At 51.4% G+C, this 17,985-nt stretch overlaps 7 protein-coding genes across 7 annotated transcripts; 3 read left to right on the top strand and 4 right to left on the bottom strand.

The window, feature by feature from the left end:
* Positions 1–21: 21 nt before the first annotated feature.
* NECHADRAFT_87648 (uncharacterized protein) lies at positions 22–1,056 on the bottom strand (the record flags this gene model as incomplete). Its single annotated transcript, XM_003047167.1, has 1 exon — positions 22–1,056. The coding sequence occupies one exon, from the start codon at positions 1,054–1,056 to the stop codon at positions 22–24; it is 1,035 nt and encodes a 344-aa protein (XP_003047213.1).
* A 626-nt stretch (positions 1,057–1,682) lies between these two features.
* On the top strand, positions 1,683–3,170 carry NECHADRAFT_87647 (uncharacterized protein; the record flags this gene model as incomplete). The annotated part of the gene is made up of 1 exon (XM_003047355.1): positions 1,683–3,170. One exon carries the CDS (start codon positions 1,683–1,685, stop codon positions 3,168–3,170), a length of 1,488 nt encoding a protein of 495 aa, XP_003047401.1.
* Positions 3,171–3,968: 798 nt separating this feature from the next.
* On the bottom strand, positions 3,969–5,498 carry NECHADRAFT_54159 (uncharacterized protein; the record flags this gene model as incomplete). The annotated part of the gene is made up of 1 exon (XM_003047166.1): positions 3,969–5,498. The coding sequence occupies one exon, from the start codon at positions 5,496–5,498 to the stop codon at positions 3,969–3,971; it is 1,530 nt and encodes a 509-aa protein (XP_003047212.1).
* Positions 5,499–8,015: 2,517 nt separating this feature from the next.
* NECHADRAFT_53705 (uncharacterized protein) lies at positions 8,016–9,671 on the top strand (the record flags this gene model as incomplete). The annotated part of the gene is made up of 1 exon (XM_003047354.1): positions 8,016–9,671. One exon carries the CDS (start codon positions 8,016–8,018, stop codon positions 9,669–9,671), a length of 1,656 nt encoding a protein of 551 aa, XP_003047400.1.
* A 330-nt stretch (positions 9,672–10,001) lies between these two features.
* Positions 10,002–11,329, bottom strand: NECHADRAFT_53888 (uncharacterized protein; the record flags this gene model as incomplete). Its single annotated transcript, XM_003047165.1, has 2 exons — positions 10,002–10,750; positions 10,810–11,329. The coding sequence occupies 2 exons, from the start codon at positions 11,327–11,329 to the stop codon at positions 10,002–10,004; spliced, it is 1,269 nt and encodes a 422-aa protein (XP_003047211.1).
* A 1,423-nt stretch (positions 11,330–12,752) lies between these two features.
* NECHADRAFT_53886 (uncharacterized protein) lies at positions 12,753–13,634 on the top strand (the record flags this gene model as incomplete). Its single annotated transcript, XM_003047353.1, has 1 exon — positions 12,753–13,634. One exon carries the CDS (start codon positions 12,753–12,755, stop codon positions 13,632–13,634), a length of 882 nt encoding a protein of 293 aa, XP_003047399.1.
* A 273-nt stretch (positions 13,635–13,907) lies between these two features.
* NECHADRAFT_87642 (uncharacterized protein) lies at positions 13,908–14,872 on the bottom strand (the record flags this gene model as incomplete). Its single annotated transcript, XM_003047164.1, has 3 exons — positions 13,908–14,509; positions 14,579–14,743; positions 14,854–14,872. 3 exons carry the CDS (start codon positions 14,870–14,872, stop codon positions 13,908–13,910), a joined length of 786 nt encoding a protein of 261 aa, XP_003047210.1.
* Between the last annotated feature and the right edge of the window lie 3,113 nt (positions 14,873–17,985).

Raw genomic sequence — 17,985 nt, 5'->3', positions numbered from 1 at the left:
GTGCAGCATGAATCTTTTATTCTATTCAATGTTGATCACTTCTTGACTAACTGGCTGCTCTTGCTTCACCTCTTCCTCGTCCGCCTTTGTCTCCGCCACAGGTGCAATCCATTTATTCGGCAGTGACATCATCCACTCCAGATCCTTAAAGTGCTGATCTGCTGGCTGATACCGCCACTCATCGTCTTCCTTCCTCCAGATCCGATTTGGCAGATACGTCTGCAGTGAGTAATATATATCGCGATGTAGCGGAAACTCGTAGCTCGGAGGCCCATCTCGGGCACAAAAGTCGTCTGTCTCAGCTGCAACATCGTCATCGTCGAGACCGAACCCCGCTTCTCCATCCTTGGACGTGTACCGTCGAATCCCAAAGATAGTGGACTGCAGATGCCGCTGCAGGAGGAGAGCGTACCAAGTTGGAGACTTAAGTGCCCTTCGGACAACATTGGCGTGCTTTTCGACAAGTTCAACATTCCAATCTGCGTTCTGGCCACGTGGGATCATCGGGATAGGTTTTCTGTGCGCAATTGCCGAGTTTATCCAGTGTGAAAGGTCGGCAATAAGACAGAGATTATTCCATGCCAGCACACACGTCAGACACGAGCAGAGGACTGACGCATCGTGGTCTGCGATATGCGCATATGGCTTCCGGTGAATGGTGAGAAGCTTCTGGCGGCGCTCAGTTAACATGACGTCGTGATATTTGCGGTCAACCGTGTCCAGAAAGACGGGTCTTGGAAAGCACTTGGCAAGGACAGAGTATCGATAAGAGATGATGGATCTCGCGATAGACGAGTTATGTTGCTCGATAAATGCCTTTGCTGAATGGCAAGTCTGCTGATATGAGATGATGTCCGAGGGTCGCAAATGTGTCAGGATCTCGATGATGAGCTCTGGGTAGAGAGACAGCAGGTGAGGTTTGGCAGCTTTCTTCTTGGTCTTGCGCTCTAGCTTCTTCTTCTGACGACCTGTCTTTTTTGAACGAAGAGTGAGAGCTTCTGTGTTGTCGATCAAGACCTCGTCATCCGAGTCGTAGTCCGTAGCCGGGGGTTTCATTATGTCGTGTTGAGTAGTGCGCTCACCGGAACAGGAGAGCGTTAAGAATGTGACCACCAGTCGCTCATTTGTCTGCGGCAGTAGTGACGAGTTGATATCAGAGCTACAGGTCGCAGGCTCTTCAAATTTTGATGTTGATGACGGAATCGAGATGCTTGTCGGTGCCTTGGAGTGTTGTTTCTGCCCTAGTTCACCGCCCGCCCACCTCGCTCACCTCCCAGCATTCAGGCCGATTTTGACGACCTGAAAAGCCACTATTCGTATGGTACTAATAGTGGCGTTAGCACGTTGCTTGTCGTACCAGCTTAGAGCATATACTTGCAACAGACCAATTGAGTATCGCACGAGCTACTAGATGGTCCAAGTTGAATATGGGATTTGTGCTGGCTATGAAACCAAATTAAAGGGCCATGACCCTGCAATTAAATCCTCGTTGCCGAAGTGACTCAACGCCGAATCCTTCAACTGAACAAACCCACAAAACCAACTTCAACCAATAAACACCACTCAATCAAGTGCACAGACGATGCAATTCGTCGCGTCAGCTCAAGCATATAACACGACCAAAACACCATCACCAATCTCATTCAAGCACTCACTCATCACCTTATCACATCACATTCACAATGCATCCTCAAAACAACGCCAAACCTCCCATGTCCCTGGAGTCACTACCAGATGAGCTCCTGCAACCCATCCTTGAAACCCTCTGCCCCCATTGCTACGCAACCCGCGACTACCAACACAAGAGAGCCCGCGAAGAGGGCTTAGAGTCTCTCACCCTCACTTCAAAACGCCTACGCTCTATCGCCTTACCCATCATGCTTCACATCCCCGAAAACCACATGTCGAATGAAGGCCTTCACAAACTCCTCGACATTGACCCAAGCCTAGGGGAGTACATCAGAGAGTGGGAGCTACCGGGCTACGAGTGGGATGAAGAGGTTTTGGACCCCACGGTGGAAACTACACGAAAGCTACTGGCCACAGTCGGCCAGGATTTTGACTTGGTGCAAGCTCAGAACGAGGGTCTGAGTCTTGAACACTCACTCATCGCCGAACTATTCATGGCGCGGGCTCCCAAGATAGAAAAGTTGATTCTTGAAAGATTCGACTACAACGATTGGCCAAAAGCAGACCTCAAATACCTCGCCAGACGTCTAGGAAAACTTGGCGATGGCACAGGCTTTGAAAATGTCCGCCACCTGAGCGTGACGCGACCATGCAGGACAACCACTTCCCTAACCGACGGCCACATCATGGCTCTGCTACGCGTCATGCCAAAGCTAGAGCAACTAAACCTGGACTCGATCCTCGGCTTGCCAGAATGCAATCGCTTCGACATCAACCCCGTGAAGCCTGCCCTTCGCAATCTCACAACACTAAGACTCCAATGGTGCGTGTTTGAGGGTACGGCCCCAAACTCCCACTACAGCGCCCTCTGCGAGATGCTCAAGCATGCCCCAAACCTCAAGACGTTTGCCTTCTTGTCAAGTTCCTCTTCTGGTGCGCCTGGATTCGTTGACCATGACGTTTCCATAAAGGACTTTCTCTTGGCGTTACAGCCAGTGGCAAATCACCTGAAGCACCTCGAGCTAGACTTTTCAACTGTATGGTGTGCGACTGAAGGCATCAAGGCGCCAATGCTAGCCAATTTCACGGCTTTAGAATCGTTTTACGTCAGTCTAGAGGACATCTGCCAGTGCGATCCGAGTCACGAGAACTTCGAAGACCCCCCCGTTCCCCGCTGCACAGCAGACATCATCCCTCCCTCAGTCAAACATCTCAACCTCATATTGAAGATGTCGGACACGACAGGGTGCTCAAGATGTATCTTAGGTATTGGAAAAAAGGTAGCGGAAGGGGGTCTTGAGAATCTTGAGACGGTCAAGATCGTCTACGCGGGTTGGAGACCGCGGAGTGTCGATGAACCGTATAATAGTGACAGGTATGACGAGGCGGTTCAGAGCCTGCAGGACTGGCATGAAGCGTTCAAAGAAAGTCGGGTGCCGTTGCGGTTCAAGGGCGACATTTACAGGTGGATGCGGTATCACAAAGGGGACGAGTTGGCGTGGATGGAGGGGACAATTGAGAAAGATGGCTACGACTGGTAGACACATGATCAATCAGGGGGTTTATTGACTGAGAAGCCTTGTTCTAATATGCTCCGACTTGGTAGAATCTAAGAACTTCTTATCTTGGGCAATGCAATCTGTTATTTCTTGTCATCAATGACGGCCCGAAAGAGCTCATCAACGGTAGCGGCGCAAGAGACAGTTATCAATATATGACGTCAAACGCAGAGAATCAAGTAAAACAGCAAGTCAATATTTAACAGAACATTATCATTAAATTCAATGCAGCTCATTTATACTATCCTCCATGATTATTACCAACATACGTGATTGTAGTGACGTCTCCTCCTATCATGTCCTGCCTGCCTTCAAAACAGCAGACTGACAGCTAAGCAGAGCGGGGAAGCGGAATTAACAGGCGCCGAAAGTGCATTTGTGACGAAGAGGCGTCCAGTAGCAATTATCAGTAAGCGACAGATGCAGGAGCTGTCACAGTTATGGGTGACGTGGCGGTGTTTGAGGTCATGGCCAAGCATCGATACCCCTCAATTGAACCGGGCTGTGCAGTCTGAGGCCAGCTGCCCGAAGAGGTTTCAAAGATAGGGCTTGGGTTCAGTTGTTGGTGAAATGAGACACACGAGTAACGAAATAGAGTAGAGCGACGATATCAGTTGATTCCAGCAACTATCTGTTTTTTACTCCCACTTCCCTCAGTATTGCCAATCGAGAAGCGGGTTGGCGAGAATAGAGAAACAAGACAAGTTAAACCAGTATTCATGGCTAGATGACCAACTTTTCCGTATACCTCTCCTACCGAGGTATCCAAACATACCAAACCTATAACCACAGGTTCGTGCCACCGTTTTCGGCGTTTCGCGCATCCTCCGAGTCCATGGAGGGCGACAACATAGGGGAGTCGTTGGCTTCGACGTAGTTGGTGACAGAGTATTCTCCCAGACATGTTCTACTGGGGAATCGGCAGTAGCCTTTGCCACCTCGATGACGACAATCAGCCTTTTGGCAGACGTGCCCGTAGACGCAGTTAGCCTTTCGGCACCCGCCTCGTCTAGAGCACGGGACTGAGCGCGCGAGGCACTCGAGGGCCGGCTTGAGCTCCTCGGCGATTGGGGTGTGGTCGTACTCGCAGGCGTCATTGTCGCAGGCGTCAAACAGCTGCTTATTGTTGCAGAATCTTTTCTCGGCAGATAACGCCTTGAGCTTTTTGATAGAGTCGCCAGAAGGCGTGGGCAGGAAGGCGTCGAGGCGTTCGTCGACGTGGTTGACAGCGACAAAGCCTTCTGGGATATCTTCCTTCTTGGGCAGTGATTCGATATTGACCCTGGAGAGGGAGTTGCTAGAGCCACGGCGCCAGTCACTGTTGAGGTTTCTATCCGGCTTTGGGCCATTACCGATAGAAGGGGACGGGGTGCTGTTCTGGCTCGTATGAGACGAAGTTTTGGTGTCGATATGGGCGAGGCGGCAGCTGTTTCCATATCTGCATTTGCCGAGGTTGTAAAACTGACAAACGGCATCGTTGCTGGCGGAACCCCCGTTAGACAGGTTCGTAGGTGCCAGGTTGAGTTTGGTGGATGAGTTGTTGGGCTTGCTCTGAGACGGAGCAGCGTACGTGAGGGGATTCTGGCGGAAGACGCCGTGGAGATCTTCAATGTTCATACCGAGCTTCTCAAACTCCTTGTGGAAGAGCAAGCTCGGGGTGCGGATCAGGGTAAACCTATCTTGGTTACCCCTAAAGGGAGTAAGGTCCGAGACATAGCCCACGTCGTGGCAGGCGGCAAAGTAGATGTGCTTGCACTGGGCATTGTCGGCGTAGAGGCGGAGGATGGCCTTGAGCTTGAAGTCGGCATTTTCTTTTAGTTCACCGGCGTCGATAAAGTCGGCCAGGCCATAAGATCTGTTGAAGCCTGCGACAAAGGACGCGAGGGAACGCTTTTCGGCGCCGCAAAGCCCGTTCTTACAGAGAGACTTGGACAAGCCCACGAGATTAGCGTAGACGCGCACCATGACCTCGCAGCTCTCGAGCCCCTTGCGGCGGAGGCTGTTTTTGACGCTGTCGATAAGTTGCTTGGCGGCTCTGCTACCTCCCTCCTCTCCCGAGCCGACAAAGTGGTCGTCAAAGATATAGCCGTCTCCGTCAATGACGACGAGGGCAAAGGGATTGCGCTCCTGGCCACGAGCGAGCTGTTTGTATCGCTCTCTCCCCTCTCGTTCCTCTTCGTAGTCGCTCTTCAGACGGCGGTAGTTGTCAATAAGGACCTGATACTGGTCCAGGATCTCGGAGAGGACATCGTTGCTCCGATATGCGGCAAGCTTCTCAGCCGCCTTGTCGATTGTCTCATCAGGAAGCATGGTCGCGACAAAGGGCAAGGGCTCTTGGCGATCGGCCCCGCATCGCCGATTGATGGTCTCACAGTCTGGACGAGATGAATGCTATCGCAAGTATGTGCCGGAAATGGTATGCGCCGCCGATGACTCTCTGCTAGAAACACTCAGAAAGAGAGGCAGGATGAAGCTGCTCGTCGCTGCTGAGCTGATGCAGAGTGCGGGACAAAGACAAGGAGTGCCTGACAGAATGAGGCGACAAGAACAGAGCCTGCCCGATGCTGACTCACCCTGTCACGTGCTGATGCCCAGCACTAGGTGAGAGTCAGAGGGGAACGCCGTGCCCTGATCAGGCTCTGTGTGACAAACGGATGCACAAAAAGCAGAGATGGCAAGAAAAATGACACGTATTTCTAAATTAAAATCCAAAGGACTTGGCTGGATGTTACACAGAGGGGGCGATGCATCTGCCCAAACAAAGAGGTTGTTCATCATTTTCGCACTGTACGTGCCAACCTCACGCGGTCGGGCTACCCGAGAGCAAACGGTGTTTCGCAAACGGCTTCATCGTTTGATCCCATATTGGTCTCCAACGGTCATTGAAACAGTCGATAATATCTCTTTGGGGTTTAACATGAAATGTTTTCATCTGGGTAAAAATGAATGAAGTTTGCGCCATGGAGAGAGGGGACGATCATTGTTGTCTCGTTCAGATGGCAAGCTGCAGTCAACAGATGAAGCCAAGGAACTGTCCTTGCGTGTGCCCTTGTTCGACATTGCAGTAAGCCTTGAATGTCCTTTAGGGTCTTGTTCTTTACTCTTAAGGAATCACGAGTAAGATGAATGAGACGAGATTGGTTTTCGCGCTTTCTGTGTGAGCATGTGTAGTGAGTGTTTCACCGAACAGCCCCACGCTTTCTCATGAGAAAGTCCCCGCACCTCAACCAAAGTCATCTACATGCTTCCCCTCTCACCAAGTTAGAATTCGGCGATTGATGCTGCTGGGGTTCAATCGTCGAGGCGATAGTAATGATTGGCCAAGGTAGAAGACAAGATCGAGTCAACAGTGTCTTGTTTCAATAGGCGACCGATACTTATATCCCAGATGGTACTGTGGTAGTGACGAGACCAGCGGCTTCACCTCCAAACAGCCCGGACCAGAGTGTTGAGGGAAGGCTTTTCGGTTCATCTCCAATCACTAATACTGCTGGACTACAGTTCAGGAGACCATCAATCCCGATATCTCAGTGTCTACTTTGACGTCCAAGTCAAGACCCCGAAGATCATGGTCCGAGCGTAGGTCAACCGTCCCGACGATCTCGGCAGTGGGACCGAGATGGTGGATACGACATGAGCCAGCCCAGCCTGTTTAGAGTTGAGACCCTGGAACTACCTATGTAACATTAATAATCTATATACCCTGGTTTTCGCAATGTCAAAGAGCGGTTCTCCCACGCCTTTCCAGTGGAGTTGTGATTACGTTTTGTTTCCACCAAAAACTCGACTCAACTTCCGAGCTCGCAAGGGCGTCCGCTTCTCCTTACGCCCTACCGAGTGGAGTAGTTTTGGTGGGCAGATCGGAAGATGGATCAGGAATAAAGGTCTGTGTAAAATTTTGTTGTATCCACTGGCGGCTGAATGCGCTTTGCATAGGGTGTTACTGACTACAGTTGCGCGTTGAGTGTCAAGCAGCTATCCAGAATAGGGGCACCAACCAGCCACCAAGATCTGATGTTGAGTCTCGAGAAGCAGAGGTGGGTTAGGGTCTTGCTGTTGCCAAAAAGAAACAATCCCTTCTTTCCTTTTCGTTCTGACATCGTCGGTTGTGTCATTCGGGAGTGCATTGTTGCGCAATTCGTCTCGGTAATTACTGAACCCCCATCTATCCACCAGATCTCGGCGATTCGATCAGCTGCTCCATTCTCTGGACAATAATGGCATGTTTACGGAAGAATTGACTCCACGTTTAAAACGAGAGATAACATCTCCCGGCTTTTCTTATTTCACTTGCCGGTCTGTTGGCTTCTTTCGCTCTGGCGCTGCCATAGGAAGGGCGTGTTCCATCCAACCTAGCTGCTTTAGTATTCAAGGACCCTGCGTCATGCTAAAGCGCTGATAATGCTTAAATATAGCGTGACAGAACCTAATTAATCAGCCCTGTTGATTCATAAGCTCTCCTTTCCCTCGTGTCAATGTCAGGGCGTGCTCGATTAGGGAAAGCTGGGCGATAAGTCTGTGGCCGGCGATCGGCTTTTCCAACCAATTAAATCGTGCCATTCAGTCCGCCGCGCCGTGGTTTCGGCCAGAACCACCAATGAGAAGGTTAGCAACCTTGGCGTCTTGGATGGGGTCATGTGTTGGTCCAGAGGGTGACGGAAGAATGATCAGCTAATGGGAGGGCATCTTTACCCTTCCCTCTTCATTGAAAAGGGCCGGTATCGCTATTTTATTGTCAAATTCAAAGCCCCCAGTACTCGTTCTCATCCTTACTAGACGTCAAACGACCTTGTTGTCGTCCCTACGAGCTTATCAGTTGCTGTAGCCATGTCGCCTCACGCCCTTGCCAAGCCTCGGCGGAGGAGTTGGGTGCCCTCTCTGGGGAAGACGGATTCTCCCATCGAAATCAGCGTCAATCGACACTTTGAATCCAAGGTCTACACGTCCGGTTCATCTGTTACTGGAACCGTTACCATCACTCCACCAACAGATCTATCCTTCGAGTCCCTCGAGGTTGTGTTTACTGGCTCTACTTCGACTTTGGTTCAGATGCTTCAGCGGGAGGCACCTCGCGCCACACACACTTTCTTGGAGTTAAAGATGCCAATTCTAGAGGACTCACTTCCCGAATCTGGTGTTCTTCTCGCCGGACTGCCTTATACACTCCCATTCTCATTTGTGATCCCTTATCAGCTCCCTAGCGCCTCCTGTAGGAATAGGAACCCGGTGATTAGGGATCGACATCTCCAACCGCCCCCCACAATCGGATCTTGGGAGCACGACGACCTCTCCATACATTCTATCTCGATCGATTACGCCGTGAAAGCGAAAATCACCTTGAAGGATAAACCCAACAAGAAAGGCAAGCCGGAAACTATCCAGGCTCAGCACCCCGTCAAAGTCATGCCCTTCTTCCCCGAACAACCACCTCTTCACATTCACCCCGCAAACCCCAATTACCAGCTATCGCAAGAGAAGCTAGTACGAAAAGACTTACTCTCGGCGAAGATTGGTCACCTGAGAGTCACAGCTGTGCAACCAGATCCTGTTATACTCTCTGCCGATAAGCTTCAACCATCAGAAGGCTCCGTCGCCGTTGAGCTCGAATTCTGGCCGGCATCGTCAAAAGCGTCACCTCCCGAAGTCTACGCCAAGACTGCTTCCCTCCAGGCATCGACGCATTACTCTACAGGACACATCAATTTCCTGCCGGATCAGCACAAGTACACTATGGGAGTGTCCAATCCGGTCTTGACCTACTTCATCGACGATGCGATTGTGCTCGACAAACAGGAGAAGTTGGAATGGGAACAGCACCCGTCGTCTGGAGAGAACTCCCGACGAGGCTCTGAATACTCAAACGAGAGCCAAGAATCAGCCGGGGCATCAAGTAGTCGATCGAGACGGAGTTCCCGCAGCGACGATATCATCAAGACGGCATCTATCAAACACAGAGCCACGCTCAAGGTCCCATTTGAGCTCCCTGGTCCTGACAAGAAGGTTCTTCTCCCGACATTCTCTACGTGCCTCGTGTCTCGAACCTACACAATCCGAATCATTTTGACAACTGGGCCTCATGGATCAAGCCTTGCCCTGACCCTCCCTCTTCAAATCGCAGTCGAGGGCTGCAATTCACCACAATTAGATGGAATCCCTCATTATGTAAGTAGAGAAGCATCACAGTCGAGGTTCATGGAAACTAACGCTGCAACCAGACACAAATCGATGGTGAGCAGGATGTTGGTGACTACATTCTCCCACCTTATGAAGTCGATCTGTAACGAATACGCTTTCTTTGTTTCTTTTCACGAAATGATAATCGGATACGACATTTGGGACTTTCGACAGGAATGGTTCCGGAGGAAAGATGGTGGATGCAAACGCAACAGTCATGACTTGGACGCCTCGATACCCTGCTTGCTGTTTGAAGTTATTACCTTGATACTTTGCATATTTCGTCGGTTTCATAGGCGCTCAGTGTAGTAAAGCAATAATATTACTTGATCAAATAGCTGTCTTCTCTGATTGATCAAATAACTGCCGTGTTTTGCTGCAGTAGGCTTGGTACCAACTTTTTTGTTACAGCACCTCTGCTACTCCACCGAGCAGCTCTCTGCGAAAGAGAATTTAAGAGGGTAGGAGTACTTCGACATCCGTGCCGTTTAATTTGACGATAAAATGTATTTAAAGTGGACATGAAACACAGCGGAGATAACTTGACTGATGGTCTAACAAGGTGGACGGGTCTCTATGATCTTGAATGAGCATTAATGGGACATGCCATTGCAGTTAGCCTGTTTCATACAAGTATTCTCATGGCGTACCGGAAGTACTCTCGCCGTCTCCTTCTCCTGGACAGTCCTTCGCGTTTGCCCTCTTGTCTGCCCACAGCGCTGCGATAATGAAGAGAGTACCAGTAATAGTCACCACCCCAGCCCATATTTGCGCTCCCAGAAAACTTCCGTTCATGTTCTCAATCATTTCGCCAGCGGTGGGAGGCCCTGCCAGCGTGCAAAAGCCAAGCACCGAAAACACCATGCCAAATCTCGTTCCCATCTTTGATGGATCCTTGGTCAGCGAGGCCAAAGCGCCGACAAAGATTCCCTGTGTGCCTCCTGTGGCTATTCCGTATATCACAACCCAGGCGTACATCCCACCAAGTGACTTGACCGATATCCAGACAAGGAGCATGCACGCCAAGAATGTGCTTGACGCGACGAGTGTCGGAAGTGGGCCAAACCACCTGTCAGATAAGAAACCCAGCAGAGGGCGTGAGGGTATTCCCACAGCATTGATGATCACCAACAAGTTCGCGGCTGTGACGCCAGACACCCCGATCTTGGAAGTTGCGTAAGTGTTGACGTAGAAGAAGGCAAAGTAGAGAGGCCAAAAGATGAAGAACATGCCGATTGTGAAGAAGGTGTATGATGGCTCCAAGAATGCTCGTAACTCCATTAGGGGACCGGACTTTCGAGGTGGCAGACGGGGTTTGAGTAGACAGATGATAATGATGGAGAAGAAGAGGGCGATGAAGGCCTGGGCACGAACGGCCCATGCAAATCCTATGGACAGTTAGTCAAATATGACACGCAAGCCAACTTGGTTGGATCAAAGAACTTACCAAGCCTGGTCTGCAGGTTTTGCACCACCAAGGGAAACACGATGCTTTCAACCCCGCTTCCAGAAGCCGAAGTGGTCAAAGCTAACGCTCGGTTCTTCTGGAAGTAGGAGCTGATGATGGCGACTGTGGGCATATACATCAGGCCCATACCCAGACCGGTGCATAGACCCTGGGCAAGGAAGATTTGCCAATACGTCGTCGCCAGACTCGTCATGAACGTCCCGAGAACTCCCATGAAGCAGCCGAGTAGGACTGTCTGCTGAGCCAACCCAGCGTCCGCCGACCTGCCAGAGAGCACTCCCACGAAGAATGTTAAGAAGACTTGTATCGAACCAATCCATGAGACTTGAGATGGTGGAAAGTCGAATTCTTTTGTGTAGTAAAGTTGGTAGACGCCGAAGGATGCCGAGTATCCCCACGTGAGGGCGTTGATGAGACACCCGGCAACGACTTGGAGCCAAGCTCGAGTGCCGCCATCAGGTGCAAGACCGGGATCGGATTTGATCTTGTGAAATATCATGCTGGTTTGACGAACGAGGACTATGATGCATAAAAGCCACGGCCGAAGAGGGGCTTGACTATTTAAATAGAGGACGGAGATAACGAAGCCACCATCATCACTAGGTAGCATCTGGCATTGTTGAGTTTCCGACGCTATCGATTTGACGCCCTTCGATTGTCAAGCACTCGTTGATTCTATGCGCATTCGGCTTTCTTGACCAATGAGCGGCTTATGGACCGTATTTCCCAGAATTCCCGAGTGGCTCTCGGATTTGAAACCCAATAGAGTTCAAGGCCCTGCCAAGCAATCCCAAGCCTTTCGGACTCGGGGGGATACTACATGTCTATGACTTGCATGAATACTTAGTGGCAAGCGACTCGGAAGTCGCACTCAATCTCAAGTATTGAAATTGACACTGTTGCATCGCCAGGCGAGGTGCTTGGGTAGGCCCAAAGACAGTGCGGGGAACCATGCCTCCTAGCAACACTGATAAGATATCTCTGCAACCCAACTCACATGATGGCTGATGGATATAAATTAGACTAGGAGTCGTACAAGAACATATGTACTATAAAGGACGAAAAATTAGATACGTAGACGAGTCCGTGTTGGTATGTCCCCAAGCTGAACCGTGGTTTCTCTGAGTCTCTGTGCAGCTGATATCCTACAAGGCTACAGGTCCTTGAACCCCATGGTAGGACATTGTATTCGGAGCACCAACGTCAAACATGGGCACGTATATTCACTGGGAAAACCGAATCCTTCATAAGAAGGTGCCTCAGAATACTTCTCACGTGATCCGTTACGTGGTTACACAGCTTCCCTGACTGCAACAAAGAGTCCTCATCAAAGCATGAGATTCCTGTTCTCCTTCTCCCGCATGCCTATCTGCCATCAGCATCCATCATGGAGGAGGAAATGTGCCTTAGACGGTTTGGTATTATACCAGAGAGCGTCTGGGGCGATCAAACCGAAACTACTGTCTACGCCCAAGTAATCAAGCGCCACCCAGGGGGGGTGGCCATTTTCCGTTTCTACAGGAATCCCCGACACTCACCGAAATCACTGGCAAACCGTATGCTACCACGATATAAACGTCCAAGACTACACTTTGAGCTTTCGAGATCGAGTCGATATGCGAAGCGGCATCTGGTCCTCTATCGCTGCCGTTTGGCACCGATGTTCCAGAGACCCCAACTTCTTTGCGCCCGGTACCGTCATCGATCTCTCCTTGGACGATAACGATGGACTTATTTGGTGTGCTTATCGGTCGCCGCTCTTCGATGAATACCTTGGTCTTCTTAGACATATCCAGTGAAGCGACCTGGTGCCACTTGGCAACTCTGCTCGTACCATCGACATCTCTCAGATCTATTTCCCAAGGTCCATGGGCGGCGGGGGATGCAATAAGCAAGCCCACGTCCACGACATAGGGCACTCAATGTCTTTTTTCTTCAAGGGCATTGACTTTGCGACTTACTTGAAACTCCACGACGACGATAATGAGGTTATTCGTGCCGCGGTGGAAACCTGGCGGCGATCAAGCAAACTGGTTGCCGGCATGCCTCCACATCCCTACTTTCAACAGTCCCCCAAGATGCTGGTCTCAATTCGCGATTTGAATGGTAACAGTGTGCTAATGGGTCACTTGTCAACCTTCTGTCGTCAAGGCGACCTGGCTTTAGTTATCCAAAAAGCAAATTCAGGCAAAACACAGATTTCGCTACGAGAGAAAGCTGGATGGTGCTCTGATATGTCTCAAGTGGTTGCACATACGCACCGTATCTTGCATACCTTCCACATGGACATCAACCCTGGAAACTTTCTTCTTGGTGCAGGAAATAGATTGGCCCTCATTGATTGGGAGCAAAGAAGTCCGACTGTGGCGACACTTGCCCCGGAGGCGGACGGAACTTGTGATGTCGATGAGGAGACTACGGATGAAGGCACTCGACTGGTCTACACCAAGTACACTAGCTCGCCGCGTCGCAACATGCCTAAAGGGAGCAAATCAGCGATCCTCCATGGGTGGAATGTGTTTCCGGAGTGGCAGGCCAACTGTCCCAGAGCCACTGAGCTTGCTGAGGTGTTTGCTCTGGGAAGAACCATGTGGATGCTCCTGACACAGACTGTCAGCGGGTTTGAAGAGGTCAAGCACCCCAACGATGTTCAAGTGACCTGGGATGACAAGAATAATATACCGTCTCACTGGATTGACATGGTCGAGCGATGCATGGAAAAGGACCCGAACGAACGTCCTGACGTGGAGGATCTTGTGAAGTTCTGGAGGCATGAGGAATCGCTGCTGGATAGGAAAGCCTAGATAGTAAGGGACTGGCAGATAGTCGAAGAAAAATAACTGGCAAGCAAGTGAGAATAAAATGCCTTAGAGATCTCACCAGATTATACCACATATATTCTCACATCAAGTCTTCTGGGACACACTCCTTACTTGTTGAAATTACACACTGGTTAACGAAACACCATACTCTCCAATCTTTCGAAAGAAGAATGTCTGTCAGTATTTCTATGCTAATGTTCAATCCAGCTGCCACTTTCACCTCTTACTGCGAGTACCCCGACGATCCACTAGAAGTCAACTCGTTGGAGGCGGCTGCGAAGGTAGCACGATCTCTTTCTTTGGCACAAGCCAGAACTGGACGCTCAGCCCATTCTTCATATTCCGTATTTCCTTTAGCTCTCGGGATATGGCCAAGCTCGTCCCTAGTTCGGTGATCTGGTGACCCGCAGGGTGAGAATCGTGGTTGGAGTCGTCAGTTTCCAGAAACCCCACTACTCTTGCCATGGAGGCATCGTTAGAGACAGCAATAATGACTTTTTGCCACCGGCTGTCGAAGCTCTGCGACTTCACAGTTTCCAGGAATCTGAGAATGGCTTCTTGCTTGGCGCGAGTGAAGGTTCGATGGGTGTCAGGAGCCAGAGTCCCAGAGAGGTTGTGGTGTGACGTTGGGGCAAAAGTCACGTTCCAAGAGAGTGGAAGCCCTGCTTGAGGACGAGCTCCGTTGATGAAGACAACCAGAGAGTGATGATATGTCTCGATTCTGTTGGATGTTTGGTCGAGATTCGTGAGCTGAGTGATTTGCTCGTCTTCGTTGTGTATGGTGATTTCGCCTACACCGGGCCCCCGAGCTGAGTCGTGGCAAGAGGGCAGGAAAATGTGTCGCTTCTCCTCCTGGTCTACCTAGTACTAGAGGGGCTCTGGGCGGCTGTCGCTTTCGACGGGATCGGGAGGATTCGACATTATACGTTGCTCGTGATGCTCGAAGAAGGTGATGTTTGACCGATAAGATGCGTATGGGAATCCTGCAAAGACTGATGGATGATGATGCGTCGGACCAAGATGAAGGATTGAAAAGATGTAAAGAGAAGAGAGAAAGGAGGAGTTGCGTGCCTGGTAGAGAATGGGCGAACCTAGTGAAGGCGCAGTCAGTGGTGAAAGATTTCCACCTTGTGAAGGTGCGTTGGATGCGAGTTGACGGCAAGAAGGAAGGAACCACACCAACTGGACTCGATTCACGTACTGAGAGTATTAGTCGGCATTGCTAATCATCGATTTGGGTTGATTGGCTCGTTCTCAAGGCCTAGGGAGAAAGGTTGGGAGATTAGCCAGCTTCTCCATGTCCACCGCGACACAGCGATGAACCCGACAAGAAAGCTGTATCGCATGGGTCTCAAACATCATTTGGAGCGCCATCAGTGGCGAAAGAAATTCAAGTCTTTTCAAGCAATGTGACTGTTTTTAGAGTTGGTAGGTAAAAAAGATATTCTCCATGAAGTGTCAATGAGAGAATCGCGAAGCCGAGGTTTATTCAACACCAAAGGTATAGATGACATGCCGAACAGCTCTCAGGGCCATGGGTTGAAGAATTTACGAAACATGGTCGGTGTTTGTAGGTTTAAAGTCGGAGGGTCCGGATCGCATGCAACAAGCATTTGGTGTTGGGCAGCAAAGAAGGTTGCGAGTTGAGGGCTCACGTATGGGATTTGAGCGTAGGATTATCTTTCACGCAACTAGCTTTCCCACACCAATACACGCAACCGATATTTTGATAGCCTCGCTAACTCTGAATGGTGAAGGATTCGCAGACCAGCGAGAACACAAGGCCAGTGCCACGTTTCAAATCAAAGACCAGCACAGCCTTCCATCAAACCCCCCAAAAACGCCTCCGGGCTCTCCAAAACCCCGACTCTGGGGTAAGCAGAGTGGAGGACTCGTCTCCAATCAGCCAGTAGGACCCTGGGAGGTCCATGTACGGCGTCGGAATTATGCCTTGCACGTGTGGAACTAGCGGTTCCAGCTGAAATGCGTGGACCGGTCTAGACCCCCCACAATCAGAGAAGCGGCATATTTATCTGTGAATTCCTTCTTGAGGAGTCGTGGCATTGTGTTCTGCTTTTTGACTTGGCAGTGACGGTCGGATATACGGCCTTGTCGCTGGAGGTTATTGAGTCTAGTCGGTTCCAAGCGGATAGCTTCCGGTAGACACAATGTCGAACCAACCCCAGTACAACTACTATCCGCCTCCTCCGGGGCAGGAGGCTGGTCAGCCACCTCAACAAGTTCCGTATGCTCCGCAACAGCATCCCGCGGGCTATGGACAACCCTACCAGCCGTCGCCCTACGGACAGACACCCGCTCCAGGCCAACAGCTAGGTCAGGTCCCTCAGCAAGCCCCTTATAACCCCCAGCAGCACACAGGAGTCCCCGGACAGTCCCTGCCATATGGGCAGACACCTGCCCCTGCGCAGCAGTTTGGCCAACCTCCTCAACCGGCCGCGTATAGTCCTCAGCAGCACTCAGGTGTTCCTGGGCAGCCCCTACCATACGGGCAGGCACCAGTAGCCCAGCAGTCCACTGGTCCTGTTTTCTCTGCCCCGCCATCCACCCCAGCGGCTATCCAGTCCACCGCTAAGTCATTCTACAAAGTGGGCAAAGGTCTTCTCGGTGATCTTGCCAGCAACATCAAGAACAAGTACCCCGGTGGCACTCCTGGTGCCCCCTCTTCCACCTCGACCTCAAGTGCACCACCTTCGACTGGCACTTACTCGGCTCCTCATCCAGTTGCTAGCTATCAACAGCATCACTCTCAGGGTTCTGTTCAGCATGCCCAGACCTTTCCGCTACAGCATGGCCATGAGCAGGGTCATGCCAGTGCACCTCCGCAACCTCAGGCCTATAACCCTCCTTCGAAGAAACCTTCTCGCACTTACTATCATCCACCGACTCCACCTAATCAACATGCCTCTCTTCCAAGTGCTGCCCAGGTGCCTCCTGCAACTCAGCAGCCGTACAACCCAGGGCCAACTTACGTGGCTGGTGGTCTAGTTCAGTCGCCTCCAGATACCTCCTCTCCATATCAGCACCTGCAGCACCACAACAGCTTCCCGTTCCCGCATGGGGCGACGGTTCAGTCACCAGTTCAATCACAACCCGGAGCTGTTCCTGATCAAGGACAACATGTTTCTGGACAGGCTCCTCATCCTGGACAGCCATATCAACCATCGTATACTGCGCCGCCAACCCAGTATGCCAGTCCCACTCCGATTCATCCGCCTCCTTCTGCGCCTCCTCAATATCAGCAACCACCGGCTCCCCAGCAGGCCGGCTACACAAGCCCACAGCAGCCGGTTGTTCAGTCCCCAGTGACTGCATCGTCTCCTCATGCTATCCCCCCCTATGGCCAACCCACTGCGGCACAACAGCCTGCCCAGCCAGTCTACCAACCGCAGTCACCGGCCTATCAAGTTCCTCACGTTGGGCCAACCTCACCTACTGAGCAGGGGAACCCTCACGCTCCCTATAACCCGCAAGCCGTTCCGCAGCCGCCGCAAGCTCCAGGGATGCAACCTCAGCAGGCAACTTCAGGTACCCCAGGTCATCATGCGCAAGCTAGTGTCAGTCAAGTGACTCCTCACGATGCTCAATACCCTCCCCAGGCAATCCCACCTCCATATCAGACTCCAGCACCGTTGCCTCAACAGACCCCTACGGCGTTGCCCCAGGAAACTAGTCCTCATCCACCTGCAGCGCAACAACCTGCGGTTCCGTCTCCGGCCCAGAACCACTACTATCCTGCCCAAGACCCAACGGCACAGGCCCAGGTTCAAGTCACGCAGCCTGCACAACACACCAGCCCGGTTGCTAACCAGCATCACTTCTATCCACCTCCGCCGCATGGAGGTCCTCCAGGATCAACTCCAGCTCCAGGTGCCCCTGGGCCGATGCCAGCGACAACAGTAGAACCTAACTCTCAGGTCTATAATGCCCCTGTCTATGATCCATCCTCGCAGACGCCGCAAACACCAAGCATTCAGCCAGCTCACCAGGCTAGCCCAGCGGCGAATCAGCACGGATACTATCCTCCTCCACCCCCTGGCAATGGAGCTCCTGTACCAGAGCCAGGTGCAAACACACAACATGTTGTTCAGGGTATTCCTGCTTTAAACTATCACACTCCTCCTCCACCACCAGCCGGTGGGTATCAGCCTGGTGCTACCTCTACTCCCGCGGCCTCTGTTCCTGTTCCAGCTCCGGCGCCACCATCCGATTTTGGAGCCATCAACCAGCAGAGTGCCCAGCCTGTCCCACAAGCTGCTCCTTTGCAGAACCATGAGCACGAACAATACTTCCAGCCTATCCCTCGTCCACCCCC

The sequence above is a fragment of the Fusarium vanettenii genome (genome assembly GCF_000151355.1).
Source record: "Fusarium vanettenii 77-13-4 chromosome 12 genomic scaffold NECHAsca_15_chr12_5_0, whole genome shotgun sequence".
Classification (NCBI taxonomy): Eukaryota; Fungi; Ascomycota; class Sordariomycetes; order Hypocreales; family Nectriaceae; genus Fusarium; species Fusarium vanettenii.
This window is presented reverse-complemented; position numbering and strand designations above follow the sequence as displayed.